Source organism: Tyto alba, unplaced genomic scaffold, assembly GCF_018691265.1.
Source record: "Tyto alba isolate M040663 unplaced genomic scaffold, T.alba_DEE_v4.0 Super-Scaffold_18, whole genome shotgun sequence".
NCBI classification, from domain to species: Eukaryota; Metazoa; Chordata; class Aves; order Strigiformes; family Tytonidae; genus Tyto; species Tyto alba.
The window spans coordinates 9,427,519-9,449,697 of record NW_024881280.1 but is presented as its reverse complement, the minus strand read 5'-3'; the positions used below and the strand labels follow the sequence as shown (position 1 = coordinate 9,449,697).

General features: G+C 41.0%; 1 protein-coding gene across 5 annotated transcripts in view; it reads right to left on the bottom strand.

Moving 5' to 3' along the window:
* MIDEAS (mitotic deacetylase associated SANT domain protein) overlaps positions 1–22,179 on the bottom strand; it is a 59,011-nt gene that overhangs the window by 14,928 nt on the left and 21,904 nt on the right. For 4 of the 5 annotated variants that reach the window (XM_032984669.2, XM_032984667.2, XM_042791079.1 and 1 more), the window contains exons 2-5: positions 10,851–12,543; positions 5,006–5,326; positions 4,106–4,451; positions 3,568–3,634 (exon numbers count right to left, since the gene is read on the bottom strand). In XM_032984669.2, coding sequence (XP_032840560.2) covers positions 3,568–3,634; positions 4,106–4,451; positions 5,006–5,326; positions 10,851–12,308 — 2,192 coding nt within the window. In that variant the 5' untranslated portion in view covers positions 12,309–12,543. Of the gene's footprint in view, positions 1–3,567; positions 3,635–4,105; positions 4,452–5,005; positions 5,327–10,850; positions 12,544–15,817; positions 15,924–22,179 lie in introns of all 5 variants that reach the window. The other variant, XM_032984668.2, reaches the window with a different exon arrangement.

The window sequence follows — 22,179 nt, the reverse complement described above, 5'->3', positions numbered from 1 at the left end:
GGGGAAGGAGACACCTTCATTCCTTTTTTCTGCCTAATACATCACTTTGGTATTGCCAGCAAGCATCTGCATCGTGAGATATCATGAGCTGGAAAAGCCTGCATTTAAAACAAATGGCTGACTTCTAACACACATAAAAAGTGATTTTACAAACTATTTCTTTTGCATTTACAGCAGGTCCAGATCTACTTCCTCACACTTGAGGGGAATGGTTTGCAATTCATGTGCGTATAAACAAAGAGATGCAGAAGAGAACTCTCCCTACACACTTGTTCTGATTTCATCCACCCATTCGGCAGCAGCTCGACACTGACAGGGTGGGATCCCTCCTTGGACAAGCAGAATCTGCTGGACACACAGACTGATGTCAACTTCCTTCCAGCAGGCGACAAGGTGACATCCAGCACGACAGATCTAGCTGGAAAGTTTTACACAGGCTGCCACATACTACCTGTCATTTTCCCAAAACCACTATCTCCAATACCTATTGAAGGTAAAGCAATAGGAACAATACACACTTCATCATGGCTGTGGGCAGGGGAGAACTAAAGCAGTTGAAAATGTCTCAACTCTGATACCCATGGTTTTAACTGTTTCAGGGTCTGATACTCAACAGTAAATCAATTTTAAATGCACACTCTAAGTGGAATTTGCATGGAAAACGAAGACCCCCAAGAAACCTCAAAGTTTGGTTTTGAGTGTTTCACAGGTATGGAAGTCTATTAAAACTATAACACTATATAGCTTTCCATTTTTCCTTCATCTGTCTTAACTATCTTGGACAGAAACAGCACAATCCAGACCAAAAATAAAAAGCAAGAGATTTCCTGCAAGACTGAGATGACCTTGCTCAAAAAACCAAAGCAAACAAACAAAACCACTGCTAAGTCCTCCTTTCAGCACACTGTGATGGACTGCAGAATAACATTAATATGGAATTTTCTGCTCATCGTGATTAGTCTCGCTTATTCTTTTGGTATGTGGTTTTGGAGGGGAGGAGGGGGTTATGGGTTATACAAGGGATGACTGCTGGAAACTGACATTTTGCCATCAAGTGGAAACAGTTAAAAAGGCTGTTACTACATTGAGAAATTTGGGGCATTTTGTGTCCCAAGACACAAACTCCTCTGACTTCACATGTGAGGGGGGAGAGGCAATTGGAAAAGCTGGAGGGAAAGAATGTGGGCCTTCTTGAAAGGCTATCAGAAGTTAGTTTTAATCTTGGAACTAAATTTAGAATATGGCATGCCTGGACTAGAAAATCCCAAGAATTAGACCTTGTACCTTCATTGCTCAAAACTGGATTTCTGCTGCAAGAGTTGACCTGAGTAACGTGATTTCATTTGGCCTGCTCTGAGCTGGGGCTTACCACATGAAGCCTGGATTTCAGTACAGCAAAAGCTTTTGCCTGTAAGCACCAGTGGTGCTCCTGCAACATTCCATTATACGGCCAAACACGGTAACATCCAGAATTGGGAAGGCAATTCACAGCTGATGCACCGTAGCTATACTTAAGGCTGGCCAGCTGTGGGGTGACTAAGACTTAAAAGCAACTGAACTGCAAAACCGGTAGGACACAAAGATCTGTTGACACCAGCTGCCCACTGTACTACTTCACAAATAGAAGAATTAAGTTTCATTATCGCATTTCCTATTCTAAATCTCTGCAATGAAGTGACCTTTTAAGAAGCATTAGCAGAAAGTCTGGCAAAGCACAAGCAATTAAGAACACAGTATCAGGTAATCACAACTTACAGTCAACTTCTGACTGAGTAAAGACTACAAATCAAATTAAACTTTTTTTTTTTCTTAAAAAAAAATTCTTCCTGACTTATTTCCTTTATAGAAGATATGTCTACATAACTGACTACAACAGTGCTGCACAAACTAGCTTTAGAGTAGCAAACTGATTACTTCAACAACACAGAATTACACCAGTTTGTTAATTTATCTTGGTTAAAAGTTAAAGCTATCTACCTGCATTAGCATCTGTTCACTAAGACTTAACATGATAGCAAGACAACTCTTTGTACCCAACTCCCTTTTGGCAACAGGAAATGAGCTTGTATTATTAAGTTACTATGGTTTGAAACTTCTAGCAACAAATTTGAAAATTTTCACACACAACTAAAATTGCAGCTAACTTCATGGCATTAGCTTCAGCAATTTAAACCAACAGACACAACCGCCAAAGACAAATGCACCACAGAGATCAAAGATGAAGACCTGGAAGGAAACAGAAAGTAACTGTTCAAGAAGAGGTTCCCCTGGGTTAGTGTGAAATGAACCAACAACAAAGATGGATTAAGCCATTTTCAAAACAGATTTAACAACACCAAATGTTCTGATTTCTGTGAATGGGCTCAGCCTGCAAGGGATTTGCAAAGGTGACAAGAATAATCTGGGTTCATTCACAATTGCAACATTTGCTCAGGACAGCCTGTTGCCTAAAGTGCAGAAAACTCAGCTTCAAACAGGAAGGCAGCATGGAAAAAGGGTCAGAAAAAATAAGTTGACAGCAAATGCTCCAGTCAATTTTTGAAATATAAGCTATTTTGGAAGAAAAAGTAAAAGAAACCTGGTATTTATTTGGGGAGAGTTTGAATTAAATATCTCAAATGTTACAGGATACGGTGCAGCGTTAGAGCAGAGACTCTTGACTGCACAGAGTCAGCAATGCAGAGCCACATGAGTGTTTTTCTGCCATATGGGTGTTTCCATGCTACGCATCTCCATGTTTAGATTTTGCAAGAGTTCATTAACCTAGGTATAATAATGAATTGGAACTACCTTCTTGTAGTTCTACAGCACTGAACTTGAACTGATAACACTCTCAGAGGGTTTGCAAGGGCTGTGCAGAGACATTTGCTCCTCTTTTTTTTGTGCTACTCTGCTCAGGTTCAGCAGGACTGTCACCAAGCCTAAGCTCCTAACTCCAGCTTCAGTAACCCTGAACTGTGTTCCCTAGCACTGCTGGGTCCACATATGTCCGAGATCTCCCAGCACACAGCCAGCTAAAAAAACCTAATGAGGGTTATTAGCTCAGGCCACTCACACTGTACGCAACTGGCTGTAGTGCTTTCAGACTGAGCTAGCCCAGGAGGGAACAAAGTCGCGTTCACAGTTGCGCTGCAGCTAATGCACAGTGCGTGGATAACCTGCAATCTGACCAGTCTGCGTGAGAGCTAACTATGTTTTTCCATACTACGTTTTGGCCTTCTTCTCAGGGAGCATTATCTCCCCACTCTAAAACAAACATACAGCATACAAAGAAGGATCTGTATACAACAAAACAGGACAGATTCACCTTTAGCTAGCCAACAGTATTTTAGCCCAGAGACAGACGAGCGGTAACACAAAGCAGTTAACATCACCAGAATTACAAGGTGCATTTGCCCAAACATTATTTATCGTATGGAGTATTTTTTAATAAAGACAATTTATTTTTTGAGTCACCGATAGGAATAGTTTTAATGTTTCTAAGAGATACATTGACTGTACTTGAAGGTTTAAGAGGAAGAAAGGAAGCATGTTTACTACCAGGCTAAGAATATACTGGGTACTTACGGTTCAATGCTGACTGGGGTGGCCTCCCCCACTACTGTAAGAACAGGAGGGGTAACTTCTGAACTATCTGCAAGGAAAAGAAAGAACTGCTCAGATAGCTCATCTTCACATTTGAAATCTATTCTTCACACAGCTTGTAAATATGATTGGAGCTATCCATCTCTCAAAAATGGTACCCATATGCTAAAGGAGTTTAGGATGACCAAGAACTTACCTTCCAGTCACCATCTATATCTTAGCAATAACTACTTACTGTCCTCTCAGTTCAAGATAATGACAATGTATTCTAGAGGAGCTGACTTTTCCATTCCTAAGAACGTCAATAGGGGGTGTTGCAGATTGCTTGTGAATGCATTTTAACATGCATGCCCCGTTGGAAGCAACATTGCATTTCCTCCATCCTAGCTCCCCAGACTATCACAAAGTCGTCCCAGTTGCACATAACCACACCTCCTAAAGTCATGATCTTCCTTACTCCTATTAGTCTGCAGTTCCTAATCATAAATTAGCCAAGAAGGAAGGATAAAGTGGAACTTACTTGATCTAAGCAGAGTTCTGTGAGCACTTTTAGGAGTCATTGGAGGTGGAACCGAATGGCCACTTGAAGAGAGGATAGCATTGAAATATAGCCCGGATCCTTCTCTCACTGGACTAAGAATTGGCGGAGGAGTGTAAGGAGGTAGCTCAAAGTTCCTATCCGAAGGATGATCTGCCAGACGGACGGGTGACCGTAAGTGGCTCTGATACGGAGTAATGTTAGAATAAACAGGAGGTGCAATAAAGGTGCCAGCTTTTGGTGGTATGAAGAGTGGCTCAGGTCTTGGTCGCTGCTTTGGTTTCCGGGCAAAGCCCTCTGCTTCATCCTTTGGAACAGCATCTTCATGCTATTAGGAAAAAAAAGTACATATTTAATTTAATCTTGAAACCTCAGGTAATTTGAAGAACTTCAGTGAGATGACAGCATTCTTTAATGGCAGATCAAAATCTGGATAGGGCAGTTGGATGGTGTCTCAACAACCAGCACAAAGGGAAAGAGGGAGGAAGAAGATGGGGAATGGAATGGACACAGGAACTATTAGGTAACAACACTAGCTCGGAGTGCTTATTAAGTTATATTTTACAAGGACTACATGTATTTCTGGTCCAACCTTTGGTTGGAAAGATAATGATTTCATGGTAGCTTTAAAAGAGGACATAAAAGTATAGCAGAAACCTGGTACAGATATAGAGCGACACCAAATAGCGATAAGAGAACAGAAGACAATATAATAACATTGTCTTAGATGGTCAGGCATTTAAATGCAGAGAAACCTCCCTAGATGCCTGCCATTTCTCTGCCTTGAGATAAAACTACTTTACTAGAATAGCTTATGGATAAAAACTGCATAATTAAATCTAACAGGTTTGACTCATCTTTGGTTTCTTGGTCTATCCATACCTGATTTGAGGTTTCCATGTTAGTATTACGATTAGATCGCCTCCGAGTGACTATCACAGAAGGCTTGCGTTCACAAGGAGCTCGATCATTTGTTTGGCCTCTCTGAAGCTTTCCATCCTCAGACTTCTCCTTTCCAAGGCTCTGCAAGTCAATTTTCCTCACTGGCACAGACACAGGAATGATAAGAGGCACAAGGCTGTTATCCTCCCGGGCTCTTTTGGGAACTGGTGAAGAACTTGCAAATTCCACAACACTTTTTGCAGCTGTAGGTCCTGGAGCTGCTATCAGCACACTCTTCTCCTCTTCTGAAGTATCCAGTTCCTAAGAAGGAAAACAGATTCCTTAAAAGTTCTGTAATACTTACATAATAAAGGATATCTCACTTTCAGTGTATATCAAGTTTCTCAATGCAATTTGCAAACTGAAATGGATTTGGAGAATTGTCACTGGAAGAACACAAAGTGTTAACAAAATTCCTTAGAATTACTTGAGTATTGCCTGAAGTCTCAACTACTAGATTATTTGTATACATCATTCTTAAGTATCATTTGTCTGACATTTTATTTTCCAGATGAATTTGTGCCCTACCATATAACTTGCAACAAAGGTTCTTCAGTTCCAGTAACGATCATAAGCTGCAGGTTATTAATTTCAAATATTGGACTTCTGTTCCAGGAAAGACTGAATCATGATAATCTTAATTAAATCTCTCATACAAAAAACAGAGCTAGCTTTTCACTGCATTTTTTCCAATTTACATGACAAGCAACTTTCCTTCTTATAACTGGAGCCTTTGAGGTTTGCTGTCTAACGAGGCTTGAGCTTGAAGGACTTTTGCTCAGCAGAATCAACATAGCATAACCACAAGCTGGCACTTTTTGCATTGGTATTACAGCTTCCATGTCTCTGCTTTCTTTTACTCATGGAAACCTTAGAAAACTGACCTCCAAGGAGATGGGTATAGAGCATGAATTACTGAATAAACACATGGATACTCTAACACCAAGTGGCTTCAGGGACTGTAAGGTCAGTGATTTCTAGTTCAACTGACTAGCCACTTGTTCATTCCACTCTCAATTCAAAAGCAGTTGCCAGCTCACTTAGAAGCCAGATGTTAAAGTACAACTTTCAAAAACACTTCTCTTCAGGAATGCAAAAGGCCTTCTTGAGCTCTGATGAAGTGCAACCTAGAAGCTGCAGAAGATGCTCCTTTTGGTGTCTCAGAACTTCTAACTTAGAATTCTGTTTGGAAAGCCTTTGGTGGTTAGGATTAGGTATGCAAATTCACCCTCTGTCAGAGCCACAATTTATTGAGGAATCTACCTGAACAGCTGTGTTTTGTAGGTGGAAATTAAGGCACATTATCTCTCAGGCATGACAAGATGTCTCCAACCTGGACCTCCAGAATTTTGTAGAGACTTACTGAAGTCCCCAAAAAGAATCTATCGTGTGCCGTTAAGAATACCTAATCCTAATTAAAAAGCTAGAGTAAGCAGGATCTGTCATAAGGATTCAGTCACACAGACCCAGTCATTTCACTGGTCACAGATCAAGAAAGCTGGCTTCACTGATGAGGGAGAAAACATGCTCCACATGGCCCATGAAGAGTCAAACCACAATAGCTAGAAGGACACTAGACTGAAGTCCCACTTTGATACTATATTGAGGGAAGTACAACTGTATTGTCACAAGATGCATCAGTCACAGCCTCCAAATAAGAGTCCTGGTGATTTTTGTTGCTTTTAAGAGCAAATAGGTCCACTCTGAAACAGTAAGCCTTCAAAAAAAGCTAAGTGCCAAGCTTGAGGAAATAAAATCAATCATACCAAGATTCAGGACTGCCTCCTTCCAAGATCTTTTATTAGAGTAAGGCTACATGTGCACAGAAAGGTTTATCCCGTAAGTGACACTGCAGTTTAGAAGTCTTCTTCACAGAGACTGGAAATATCTGCCCCCACCACACAGTGATTAAACGCACAACTGAAAAGTCACAACTGGCATCAGCTACTCCAGGTAGCACTCAGGAGGAATTAATGAGCTCTGAGGACCTCTCTTCACTTCAGACTGGTGATATGCATCTGTACTTTCCCACGAGACTACCAATTTTGGATTTGGAAGCTATTCATCATGCTGACAGATATGTCACTAGGGACCACTACCTCTAGCTAGTAAGGGTATCTTGGAAATTTTTGTAGCCTCCCTCCACTACTTCAGGGAGGAGAGACTTACAAGGATGCCTTTTTAAACATATCAACAGGTCATCTACTGGACATAGATGTCTACTTCCACTAGTCCTGCCCATATCTGAAGCAGCAGCTCACATATGGCTTCATGTTGCTATATACAGGCCTCCATTCATCAGGGAAATTTATGCTGTTATCAACTTATTACTGAAGCCTAGTTAAACATCTGGGATAGCTCTGGGGTATTCTTCTGGCAGTGAGATCCACAGTAGATACTTTTGCACCACTATTTAGAGCAGCACATTCATACTACATATTTTAGACAGCTGCCAAGGGGAGCCTTGGTTTTAATCAGATGGCTTCTTTCCTCCTGATGTAGCTGTAACTAGTACAAGCACTCTAGCATACTTTCTGGGTACCTAAGAGAATAATGGCAATCAAACAAATAACAGCAATATGACTATGTAAGCAAGCACTAATTCTGACCAATCTACAAACTTCAGCTACTTCCTGTGTGCTACACAGATCTCTGTAGGTCAAGAGACATGAACTAGTTTCCCAACTACAAGGAAGAAATTATGGCAGCTAGTGACACAAAAGATGTCACATTTCTTTGGTTGTATGATCGGTTAACCACGCTCCTTTTATTTGCAAGATTGCAAGGTAACCAGAAAAGGACTCTCTTCCCTGATGGTGGGAGAGATGATCCCTTCAGAAGAAGAAGAAGGCAGAGACCTGAACAGTAGTAGAGAGAAGGGACCACTGGGAACTTAATACAAATAGCTGAGACATCCTTAAAGATGCTCTGGTCTATACCAGAGTTTTTCTGGTCATGAAAGATTACACATACTTAGGTTTACTAAGAAGGGACACAACTGATTTTGGAATTAAGCTGTTTGTTAAGGATCCCTAAATAATTTCCCATCTGATTGATTGTGGTCAGAAGCAAGTAGAAAGGAGTCACTGAACAAGAGACAGGACCTTCATTTGTAGAACTGCTAGTGGATTTTCAGCTAGCTCAGCACCTCTGTTGCAGAACACGGATCAGGAGTGCCGCTGGGTAACTCTAGCAAGTGCAACTTGTTGCGCTTCAATTTGGACTCTTGCATAAATATTGAGGCATGAACTAGTGACCTGGAGTCCTCCAGGACACCCACAGAAACCCATCAGTCATTCTGGCATCGATCCTATCTATCCTTCAAGCTGTTTCTACAAAATTTAGACTCCACAGACAAAACCCAGTTGTGATAGCTGGAAGAACCGTTCCAAGGCCACTGCTGTGATAAGACAAGAAAACAGAGCAGCCTTTCAGAAACACCTGCCTGTACAGTGCTTTCTGCAATCATTCTGCATCAGCTTGCTAGTAGTAAAGGCAGCTTCTCTCTGCAGTCAAACTGAAGCTTGTCCAAGAAGGAGGTGAGTCCAGAACTGCAATTCCACAAATAATTTTTATTTCACCACCACCACCCTTTTGTATGTGGCAGCTGGTACCCTGCCCTGTGCCAAGGGAAAGAGACCAGGTAACTGAAACATCCGTCTTCCTTCCATAAAGGAATATTTAAATCCAGACACCCTTAAGACAACCATTTCAGACCTCAGAAAAGTTTTCTGCACTATTAAAGAAAATAAATTATACCACCTTTTTGCATATGACAGTTATATGTGAAACGAAGCCAGAAATCTAAGAGTTGAGAATATGATGCAGTCTGTAAGCAGCAATAAGTTTGCACCACCTGAAAAAGGCAAGTACAGTATAATGGCCAGCTCTGGTGCAAAGCATCAGTTGTGCTGCTCACGTAGAAAGATACTGCTGTCCAAAATACTGGTTTTGCATAAGGTACACACATCTGCATTGGAATGTTCAACCAACTGGTTTAAATTATGACTGTATCTTCTTTCATCAATAATTTAACCCTATGGTGGTCTTACATGCTCTTCACATAACCTATGCTAGAGAAGGCTTCTAGGTTGTTTATAACAGAAAGATACTGGTGAGAGCAGCAGATCACTCTCCACCAATAAACGTGTTTTCTTTTTCTCCCTCATGTGATATCCAACCCCCTTAAGGATGTAAAATCCATCAAACCTCAGGTAAGAATTTTAACATCTTTCAAAACCTCATCCTGAAAGCCTGAAGAGATCTAAACATAAGCTCTGCTTGTGCCATCACAGAAGCAAACAAGCTGCTTGTATAACTGCAAAGAACAAAAGAGCATCTGTCAAAACACTCCTCTGTTTGGTCTTTACATTATGAATCAAGCTGCAAGCAGACATGCCTTCAAACGACCAATTTCTTGCTTCATCTCTCAAGGCCTTTTCCTAGATGCTCTGTTAGCCTTTTCTTGCCATGGGGTTGGTGATCAGACCACAATGCGAACTGTAGGCCTTCATAAAATATAACCATACAATGGCTGGAAGAGTCTGAGCAAATAGCTCGTGCTGCTCACTACTACTAGTTTTCTATCAAATCCGCTTGTTCAGCTGGAGTTAGAGGAAAAAGGACTGAAGACAGCATCAGCAGTCACTGGTTGCTGTCTGCTGTGTAAGAGGTAGAGTAAGCTATGGATATTTGCCTCATTGTTTATTAGTTCAGTTCTTTCACTCAAATAGCACATCCCTCTAAGGAAGGGATTGGAAAAACCAGCCACAGACAGACTAGGAAAAAAAATGATGACGAGAACAAGAGAGGGAATAAAATTCCCTTCCCTTTGTTGCCTAACTGGGCAGCAACTCAAGTGGTAAAACTGTATGTAGAAGTAGCTCATCAAAGCAACAAAGCTTCCAAGGAAAAGTGTATCTTTACTTCTCATGAGAGGCATTCAGTGAAAGATCAGTCAAACCACAACTGAAAGAAGAGCTCCAAAAAGCCCTCAGAAAAATCCCACTACTTGCCTCCCTTAGGCTAGTTAATTTTGAACCCAGTCATCTTCCATCTGTGGAATACATACTGTACAGTTCAGAAAGATGGGACACCAAAATGATAACAGTAGTGAACTACCTAATCAGCCAACACTAACTTTTTTCCCCATCAAACCCAGCAGAAGCTTTACAGGCTGACTTGGTCTTTAGGTTACCAATCTACAAACATTTGTTGCAGGTCATTCTCAGAAACACGATACCCCATCAGTCAGACCTTTGTTATACCTGGGTTAAGTTCTTCATGTAAGGGAGGCTTCCTCAGACTTCTAATACTTGGGAAATATTGAACATGTAAATTGCATGATGTAATTTTTAGATAGCAGAATTTAGAAAACACTTTGACTGCTAAAACTGAAAAACTGGCAGATAAGCAGCAATCTTTTAACATAAAAAGAAGAGAATGTTAAATTGGCAAAAAGACACAAACTGAACTGCTTATACTTGTCTCTCGAAATTCCTGATCAGCTTGAGGCCCAAGATGAAAATGTCCTTATTTTGAAGCCTTAGGCTAAAATTAAGTATTAGTGAAATAAAACTGCCCTTAGGTGGTTTCACTACACTAGGAGGTCTCCATCCTCCTGCAGCTGAACTTACATGTCACCACTCCAGAGCTGTCCTTGCTGTGCTACAACACTTCTTGCATCAAAATACCATCCTATCCTGCATATGTACATACATTTCTTTAATTTCAGACATATTTTGTAGTCTAAAATACGCTATGTTGGTTAGGATGTATGCCTTACCTTTACATTCTGAAGAGAAGCCAGCTCAACAGCTTTTTGGGCCAAAGTTAGCAAATTAGCTTCTTGAGAAACCCGCCGTCTCCGTCGCGTACTCTGGATTACACCACCTCTGACACCCTGAAAATCATTAGTTCTCTGAGCGTTTTCCTCAGCTGCTGCTACCTGTTTCTCCCCATCTCTCCCATTCTGGGCTGTGGCTTGCCTGTCTGTTTCCACCTGGCACAGCTCACTGCTGACCAGGATGTCCTTCTGCCCCGGATCCACTCTCTTGGGGTGCGAATAGCTACTTTTGTTGTGGGCCAGTGATTCGGGTGGCTGCTGTAATGGGACCTCTTGCTGATGTGTTTGCCAGTGATGCAGAAATAAATTGCTAGGTTGTTCTTCTGCCTGCTTGGAAGTCAATACTTCTCCTGCAGATGTCAGCAGGACACCTTCTTTGGAGAGTCTCCGTGACCTTCTTGGAAAGGGAATCTGGGTCTGAGGTAGCACAGTCTGTTGGTTCTGCTCTGTTAGAGCCTTGAATAGTTCCTGGTTCCTCTCAGTTTGCTGAAACTGGTGTGCCATCATGTGATGCTGAGGTGCTGCAGCTGCCACATGAGGCTGTGCTATGGAAGTAGTTTGCTGCAGACTGAAGGCTTGTGTGGCAGCCTGTTGCTGCTGCTGCTGTTGAGGATAGAAATTTTCAAACAGTTGTAGCTGGGGAAGAGCTTGCTGTTTTTGTTGAGCAGTAAACGCTGGACTGGAAGAAGCTGGGGCCTCTTGAAAGACATGTAACAATTCAGGAAGACCCTGCTTTTGGCCTTGGTGACCAAATGCAAGTTGGAAAGGCTGTAGCGGCAGACTCTGATTCTGCTGCTGCTGCTTCTGCATCTGATGAAAAGAATTCATTTGAGCTTGCTGTCTAACCAGGGCTTGCTGTTCCAGCTGAGCCTTCTGGGACATCATCTGTTGGACAGCATCTCCATACAAGTCCAGCTGTGACACGAACACTCCCTTCTCTTGATTTCTTTTAAGGGCTTCTGGGTGGCCATAGAACCCCGGGGCACCAGCATTGGAGTGAGGTCCTTTTGGGTTGCCCCCAAAAACCATACTGTGGTTCCACATCGAAGGTGGAGACTGCCAGTGGCCGTCACCTCTCTCTGGCAACCGGTTTCCCATTAGTGAATTCTGCCATTTGACAGCTGTTACCGTCTGGGACATCATCATTGATTCTCCCCTATCTTGACTGTAAACAGAGTTCATCAAAGCAACATTGTTGGGGGCACTTGTTAATCCTCCTGTGTGAGAAATCTCCATAGTTTGGGAGACTGGTATATTCCCACCATGACCATAGTACTGTCCTTCCTTAAGCTGCTGCTGTGGTTCTTTTGATGACACAGCTATTTCCTGCTCATTAAAATAGGCAACTCGTTTCCCAGTCCTTTTGCTTGAAGACTTTTGCTGAGCCTGAAGATTCATGGTTTAGTCTGTTCTCCCAGCTGCACACACCGTATTTACAATCCACCCATCCCTGAGGCTGGGGGAGGAAAGGCACGGAAGTCTCTCTTTTCCATTCAGTTTTAGTAATAAAGAGCAGGAAAGAGGTCCAGGTGAAAGTGCATCCACTTCCTTTTTCTTCGTGTGCTTCTCCCACTTCTTTTCACTCTTATCCTTTGTCGTTCAGAGGTCGGTAGGGTCCACTTAGTTACAGGTCCTGAAATAGAGAAGCAATTGCAATGAATCATCAGACATAACCGGCATATAAATCCCCACGTGATAAGCAACAGCATGTATGTCTGTCCCATTTCCCATGGAAATGAAATCAGTATAATATGTGTAAGAAATAATAGATGTCATCTGCTAGAAGAATGTAAAACAAAACAACTTATTTTTACAAAAGAGGTATCACACCGTATTTGCATGATGCAACTTCCAATTGCACACAGACTTCTGACTCATCACTCAAGCTTATCCTGAAGGTTTTTCTCTTAAACTCCCTCTCATCTGGCCAATTACTTCGATGTCTTCCTGTAGCCAGAATAATATGTTTTTGATCTGAACTCAACACCACAAAACAAAAACCCCCTCATGACTCCCTAAAAGAAAAACAATGCGTCAGGCCACATTTCCCAAAGACATTTAAAACATACACATGTACACAAAGGCTGCAGCCAAACATGCAGCAAGATGCTCAGAGTCGGTGTTTTGAAGGAAAGGGAACAGGCAGCAGCCCACCATTCACTTCCCCCCGCCCAGTCATTACAGCTGCCTTCCAATTAAGAACTGCCCACCAAGCATCCAAGTGCTGAAGACAGGGCCTGCTCAACCTCTTGCCCTCTCAGATGCTTTCTTCAACAGCTGAAAGCAACTGCTCCTGCTCAGGTCACACTCACACAGAAGTAGTTCAGGCAGATTGTTACAACTGCTCCTGGGCATCAGCAATTATCTGTTAGTGTAAAGCTAAAACATAACAGAAGAAAGACTTCCTGGAACATGCAGTCTAGGACAATTCTACCCTCCTCTTCCCCAGAAAAAGCTATCCACAAACTTAGGCTTTAAAAGCCTAGTTTGTAGGATTAAGATCTAATGTGTTAACACATATACCAGTATTTCTATTAAAAACACATAAAACCTTTTAAGTAGTTTAGTTTTAAATTTAAGTAAATTCTTAAACTACTACTAACACTCAAGTTATTAAGTCTCTAGAACTATCTCTTTTCAATATGCACTCCGTTTACTTCACATCACACTGCCAATATACTTCAGTAAGATTTTAATAAATTGTTACAAACCTATTCTTATTGCATCACCTCTGATAGAAAACCAAGTTTCTCTTGAACGGAGCAGGTAAGACTAACATCCCCTCCAATGAAACCTGCAATCCATTTCTCTCTCTCTGAAATGAAAAATATTAAAACAAAAGCATACAGCACACTCAAGTTCTGCAGCCTGAGCTTCCTCTAAACGGATATGGCTACAGCTACAGTGGAGAATTTAATACTGAGGTGGGGTTGGGAGCATGAGGAGGAGGAAAAGACAAAAGAGTTTAAATTAACTTACGCAACTTCCACCTCAGAGGCCAAGCTTGGCTTCAGCGCTACTGGAACCACGGGCCTGCATTTCAGAGCGAAGTGACTCACTTCCTCGGGCTGTTACATAGCTGTTCCCCCCACGCTCCCTCCCCCTTCGCCCTGGCTACAAACCAGGGACCTCTGCCACCCCGTATCACCGAGCCAGGGTGTTCCTCCCTCCTCTAAGCACAACGTCTCAGCTCATTTTCCAGTCCTCTCTCAACAGGACGAAAATAACTCTAGGAGAAATTATGGACACGTGAGATGGAAAATTCTCTCTAAACTGCAACAAGTACACAAATGAGGATTTCATAAAGTAATTTTTTCCTATTTCAGAACTTCATTGGGAGAGGAAAAAACATCCTACAGCAGGAAACTCGATCCCTGGTAGCAAAAATGTAGAGGTGGAAAGGTTGCTATCTGCCTCTCAGGTGCATTAATGTTATACTTTCTCCTTGCTTTTTGCAGCACTGCCACAAATGTGACAGAGCTAACAGCTAAACCACAATATCTGAGGTAATGCTACGAACAGTGGTTTCTGACACTATCTTACTTTCTGAAATCACAAGCTGTTTTTCTCTCCAAAATAGACAACATTGTAAATTTTCCTTTCACTGATGCTTTTCTGTGTTTTCGTATTGATCAGTCACATAACTCTGATTTAAAAAAAAGCAAGTTTTTCTGTATATCAGAAGACATCATCACTAGATCAAATATAAACCTGCCAGACAACCTCTAGAAGATTTTCTACACTCTAAGGAAGAACGCAACAATAACTGCTCGAAAGCTGGCATACGACCTCAAGGGTCCTTGGTTTTAACCCTTTTATAAAAAGAAAGGAAAAAAACAAGGCGCGGAGGGGGGAACCCCAAAACCAAACAGCTGATGCTGTTCTTAACAGAGGAGGCTGAGATTTGCAACTACCACACACACAGAGGTATCCAGAAGACCTTTAGGAAGAGAGCTCTCAGGTTAGCAAGAAAGTGCTGCATTAGCACAGCTCTCCAAACCTCCACTTGTGCAGATTTGGCTTTGTTTCTTCCATTATTAGGTAAGAAGCCACCAGTATTGCAAAGCCTAGCTCAGATCAGTTTAGAACTGCACCTATCTAGGAAAGAGATCTGACAACAGTATATAAATGCAAAGTTCACCAAAAAAGTAAGTGCAGAGATAACCTAAAGGAGGGGGGGAATATGTGTCTTCCATAAAGGGAGTCCTAAGATAAATTATTTGCCTCTTAGGGAAGTTATTTTGTCACTTGAGAAGACTGTAGTGACTGAAGAACAACCGAAGTTACAGCATCACAAGAACCAGGATAGTGAGATAGTGAAAATGACATTACTGGTGAGGGAAAGAGATGTAAGGTACTTTGAACAAAACATGTTTACCGAACAACCCAGTTCTCCCAGTTGCATGTAAAAATAAACCATAACTAAGAGATCACCAAGGGAAAAAAAAAAACAACAACAACAAAAAAACCAACAAAACACCAGATTTGGTGCATCCAGTATTATATATTAAAAGAAAACATCACAAAATTAGCTTTTAAGACTTTCTTTCTACATAGAAAAAATGCAGAAAAATATCTTGTAGGTCACCCTAATAATAATAGTCCATAGTTTAAGCTGAAGTGATAGATGTTCAAGCTGCAGCATGACTATGCTCCAGGAAAGCTCACACTTGGCAGCTTCACTGCTGGAGCACTGCTGGCTCTGTGACTAAGCAGGCTTCCCTCCCTGAGGTTGAGGGATGAGCTCATATTATCATCATCCTAGCCAATTACCAGCTTTGGGGTTTTTTAATTTTGTTTTACTTTAAATTCAGCACAAGAGTCAGCCCGCAGTAGCGCAGTAAAATGGCAACACACTTTCAGGCTTAAGTGTGTTTTGGAGCAGTATGCCCCTGACCATTTCTTACCTTTGAATAAAGCACAGAGCCAGTTCTGATACTGTAATTCCCAGAAGATACTGTGTCTTGCCTCCAAATATACTGAAGTGCTATGATACCTTGCACTGCTTTTACACTGCACAGAGAAAAAGCAGAACCTAGCATCAGTATATTCTGGTTTAGTAACTCTAAGATTTGGCATGCAACCTTATCAGTTATTTTCACTTCCAGAACTTCTGGCATGCAAGAACATCCCTCAAGCTTTCTTCAGACGAATATGAATTGTATGTCACTTCCTTTAATACTGTAAATATTTCATGATTTCTAAGGAATTTTTCATGTTGCAAGGCCTTCTCTTCTAGACCTAAAAGAATGTCAAATTAGATACACATATGCACAATGGGCACTTAGGCAGTATTTTCTGGAACGAAAAAAACATAAGCAAAGTAATCTATGGCACCTTACTGAGAAAAGTTAGAGTTAGCATTTTTAGCTAAAACTTCTCCAGTATATTTGCACTATAGCGTTAAAGAAAAACATAAACACATATAAAACACCACATGGGATAGATATAGGCAATATCTCCTGAAGGACTTAAGTACACAACCGGACTGAGGAGTCTCTGCCTGCATCCAGGTTGCTGTTCTCAGATTAATAAAGTCTTTTGAAAGCAGAGGTGCCTGAGGAGTGAGGGGCACCGGCACTCAGAGCCACTCACTAGGCTGATACCAGCCTTGAGCACCCATTAGCAGATTTTACTCAGCACAAAGTAGATTCTGTATAATTGTTTAGACATGCCTATCCACTGCAACCATCTTGTCCCAGTTTCTCATTAGCTCGGAGAGCCTGCTATACAACCTTTTTAATGCACTTTTTTTTTCTTAAAGTTCAAAGGTTATTTGATTTAGAGGACAAATTAAAAATACTCAGTTGTAACCATATAATATAAAATATCTTTATTTCCCTTTAAAACTTTTTTGCCTGTATATTTAATAACCACCCACCATTATTCCATTTCTTCAAATATCCTCTTCACTAAGCATGTGTATATTTGTACAATTTCACATATCAAGTTCATGACCTCACACACTGTAGTAACCTTAAACTCCACTCTTCAGCCCACCTGTTGAGGGCTGTGCTGTCCTGTGCTTTGCTTAGTTCATTCGCTATGCCGCTTATCTTCGGCATGATAAGCAAGTTCAAATTTTTCACGTTCCTAACCTCCTTTGAGATCATTTGCACACAATTCTCTCTGACAGAGTGTCACAGAAATGACTCTGAGAAGACTCCGACTTCTCTTCAAACCCTGGCAACGTTAAGGATGCAGAAAATAATAAGTAATTGTAGACCATCTTCTATTTCACTACTTCAATCTTAGCTTTTTTAAAACTTCTGTTTTCATTTTTTTTTATGTGAAAAATAAAAAGTGTTCCTGGGTTCTAGCTAATGTACATTCTCAGCCTTAACTGCAACAATGTTGTCACAGATCCTTACAGGAAATCTGTCAAATTAGAGTGATAAGAATCATTTCTCACTAAATCCTCCTGCTGCTAGCAACTCAAGTTACTGATCTCCCCTGTAAGAAGCTCACCCACTTTTAATAATGATGAACAGATTCCAATAACAATTTTTACATTTAAGTCAAATGCAGCAAGCTACTCAGTGTCCTTCTGAGACACAGCAGTCGAGCCTTCCTTCTCTAATTTGCTCGTTATTATGATCAAATCCCACATTTATGAAACATGTGAAGAATCATGACACGCATTTTACTAATGAGGAACATAACCAGAGGAACTAACTCACTTCTAAAGATCATACAACAAACCAGGTCAAAAAATCAAGAAGAGAATACAGGATACTAGCTATCAGTTCCTCCCCAATCCTGTAAGAAAACATGGATATAAATCTACATGCAAAAGATAAAAATTAGGTACGCTATTTACACATGTGCAGAAAAGGAAAAGAAAATTTAATTCTTCCAGTGCAAGAGCAAGACAGAGTTAGCTTTTGGTTTAGGGTAGGTTTTGTTTCTGGTTTTGGTGGTTTGCCTTTTAAAAATGACTGTAGACTTACAGGGCATCACAAACAAGAAACTTGTTCAAACTAACAAAAATTTGTCCCTATGAAACCACCACCACCACCTATTGCAACAGCCTTGAGTAAGAACCAAGAAAGCAATGAAAACGGGACAGTTTTTGTGTTTGGTAAAAGATTTGCAAAGCTTATTGGACAGCTTATCCATATCCTATGATTACCCTGCTGTATATGAGAAGAGCTTCAATCTCTCCCTCACAAGCCTCTCCTGCACACTCACTTTGTCACATTTTCTTCTAGACAGTTAGCTACATCAAAATTCCTGCAGATTGTTTGCAACCTCCCACTCGCCACCTTCAGACACCTTGAACAGGAAGGATAACAGCACAGCTTTCCTACACACCACCCCAGGAGGGAACAAGAAAAAACAGAAAATAGACCATGTTTATAAATTTTATACAGCAAAGTACAGCAATCTATCCTCGGAAGAAAGGCAGGGGAAAGCTCAAAGCAACCAAGAAACACAGCATTGTCCAAGAAAGACAAAAACATAAATGGAGGATGATGGTTTCATGACCTTGTCACCTTATCCCAATTTATATCCCAATCCACAGATGTCTAGAAAGCCTGTCCCTAAAGCAAAACGCATAGTTTACAGGAGTCTAGCACCACAGAGGAACACCAATGAAGCCCAAAGTGAATAAACAAAACAAACTAATTGAATTGCCCTCAGTTTAAAAGAAGCCTGCTACAAAAGAATGTAAGTAGGTGACAGTCACCCCCCCCCAACACCTCCAAGTAAGAAACTAATCTAGGGAACTGTACCAGATGAAAGTCCTGGAATCAATAAAGCCTATGAGATGGAGAAGGCTTACTTGTTTTCTTAACACTGCACATCAAAAAAGGAATTCTACAGCCTGCCAGTAAATAGATGCAAAGAGATCAAAGAAAAGCTGTTTCACAGACAGGCAACAACAAAAGGGAAAATACAGCATCCAGGAAGCTTGACAACTTCCACTGTTGCCTGAAGGTGCCTGCCTGGGGCTAGGCAAATGCATACCTAAGGAAGTAGTACACATCGAACACATTTATGGCCTACCCAAATTTTCACGTGATTGGCCCATTTCTACTGGGGAGAAAGACTGAAGCTATGACTTCAAGGGCGCCTCTGCCCCAAGGACAGCATGGTTAAAATTACTTTCCTACCACTTTCACTTTCCCACTTTCAGAGGCTGGGAATCGACAGAAGTCATATTAAACCACTGTACTAAGCAGAGATTCAAAAGTGAAATCCATTAGCTCTATGACGTGAAGGAGGGAAGACAATGGTCATGCTGAAGGACTGTGTGTCAGCAAAATCAGGTAGCTTGCATTGCACCACCAGATGTGGCAAACTACTGCTTCAGTCTAGACCATTCCTGACATGCAGCATCATAGGTTAATTACCTACAGCAAGCAAAATAACACAAAATGTAGAATTAACATGTTGTTTGGGAAAAATACACATATCCAAATAGAAATAAATTAGCTATAACTCATAAGCTAATCAAACCAAGGAGAAATACAAATCCTACTGAAGTACAATATTTTGGTCTATTACAGTAAAGGATGTAATAAAGGAGAGGCAGTGAAAACGTGTTCTCACAGATGTTTTTTAATTGGACAGCTTTCTTTTCTGTTCCAATAGTCTTAAAATTCACCTAAGCATGTATTCTGATTATACTTCTATTTACATGCATGGATGGGGTTTTATTTATCCCCTATCACCACAGTTTTCCGTATTTCATCTAAACATGCAGATGCACTCCAGTACGCAGGATGTTAGAGAGAAGGATTTTTGGTTTTTGAATTAATAGGGTCTGAAGCACAACAGATGCACCTCAAAAGGAAGCTTTCAGACAACAGTTCTATGAGAGGGGAGTTGTGTACTTTCACAGAACTTTCAACCTGTATTTTGGGTTGTCTTCCTCAATTCAAGCTGTAAACTCAGTACAAGTATTGGAGGTTTGCCTTTCAAAACGCACCTGGGATTTTCCACATAAGTTTGTTTAAAAGGGATGAGAAAGACTTAAAAAGTTGTTACAAAGAAAATGCCCATTAAGTGCTGATTAGTTTTGTCCTTACAACAAACAAGTCAGGCAATATCTTGCTTACACAAACCGTTGCACCAGAAAAGAAATCACCATGGAGGAAGAAAAACTATTAAAAAGACAGACTGGAATTTTAAAACTTAGATTATTAAATGAACAACAAAAGGAAAGAAAAAACCAACACCCTGATTTATTTGTAAAGGAACCAACAATGTTGTTTCTACCGGCTATTGAAAAGGTAGTACAACAAATACAAGTTAGATCCTCAATTAATTTATCTTCAAGTAAAATTTTCACTGGTATTTCCAAAATAATTGAAATTTTGCCCAAATATCATCTCATGAAAACAAAAGATTCATGATTTACACAAGACTCCTCTTTTTTCTTGCACAGCAACAACATGCAGTTCTTAGAGAGAACTATGAGAAAGAGGCAGCTATGTAAACTGGACTTTTGTAAACAAATATGCAGGAAATCCCATCTTTACAAATGGCTTTGCAACACAGTGCAGGGTCACCCTTTAACAGAATAGGTATATGGTACATTTCTTAAATTAGTTAATGTTTATAAACTGTACTGAAGTTAAGAACATTAGCTATTGTAATCCGTCATCATGATAAATACTATGATCTGAAAAGACTTGGGCAGCCTTAGAGCACAGAAAGAGCACAGTAATTAAGGAATATGAAACGTTGCTTTCAGGCTCTGTAAAGTTACACAAATGTACTATTCTTTCCCACTGGAAATGGGTTAACAGTTCCTCTAATTGTAAGCACTTAGATAGCTATTTTAAGCTTTTTTGTTTGGAGCTGTCAGGGAAGGCAGTTGCTAGCAACAGAGAGACCAATACTCCAACATGCAGGAATCGCAGCAGGCTCTAAAGTCAGAATGGCAAAGAGGAGGCCAAAAGCTTCTCCCTGCCCCAGCATTCATACAGCTGACATAGCCGCAACACGTCCTTCGCGCCGAATGCCTCTCCCGCCACAAACACATCAGCTGCAGAATTGCAGGGATACACCCCAGGGACAGATAAAATCTCTCCACGCTTTAGCCCTGAGAAGAAAACACATCTGAATGCACTAAGCTGCAACAGAAAAGATTGCTGCAGGTACAGCTGCTTCCATCTTGACCTCTCTAGCACTCCATCACAAAAACAGATATATGTAGGTATCTAGTGTATGGGACAGCAGTCTGAGTGCTTCACATTGCTTCAAGGCTTTACAAGGTGTAATGACCTACAAGTAAGGGAAGAGAACGGAGAAAGTGAATAGAGATGATAACACTTTCCATTCCCAGAGGTTTCTTCATGAAACAGAAACACACTCCAATACCTAGACTGTGGCTCTAAGCAGAGACACTCCTGACACCACCAAGGAGGCATCACCACTCACCGGAGTCTGGCTGGAGAACAGCTGCAACTGAACCACAGGCAGAACCCTCAGGGGGTCTGAGATCAATTTCCAGCTGTGCTACAGACATGCATCTTAAGCTACTGCAGATCAGTTCATAAAATGAGAATACTTGAAAACCAATACACCAAAATTCATAAAGTATTCTGAGAGAATAAAAGTCATATTATCTTTATCAGTACCCACTAACAGGCTAGATGGGGATTCTTCCACCAAGAGCTTAGAAGTCTAATTTGAGACATGATGTAACAAGGTAGCAATAACCAAAGAAGAGTGAGGGGGCCCAAAAAATGAGGGGAAAAAGGTCATACAAATAGTAACGTAGTTGTTCTTCTGTCATATGCCTGCCTCTGCCTCATTCAACCCAGAAACATCTTTTTGTTTTTCAGCAGTTATCCAAGTTAAAGCAGCGCTGATCTTGGTTTGCCCACATCCACACAGTTGCAGCCAGATGCCAGTATTGACTGAGTTAATCTATTATAAAACTACTCAAGTAGTCAGTCTTTAACAGCACTGACAGGACTTCAGTTCAAATTTCTAAAATTACGTCTTTTAAGAAGTCTTGCAGTCACTGTTGAATATAAAAGGGTCCTTTTATTGTGCTGGTCTGTTACAAGGTACAGTAAGCTCTCAGCCACGACTGGGGCTGTCAGGCACTAGCAAATACACACTAGTTAATACTGGGAGTAGGAACACTGAAAGATGCAGGCAAGCACAATCGTCACAGGGTGGAAACCAGCAAGGTTTAAAGAACCCAGGGGCCCAGAGAGCACTCTGCTTTCTTTTTAATCTCTAATTAAAGAATCTGAACACTCTCCAGGCCCCTGGATTCAGAGCTCCCTGCCAGTTACCTGCCAGA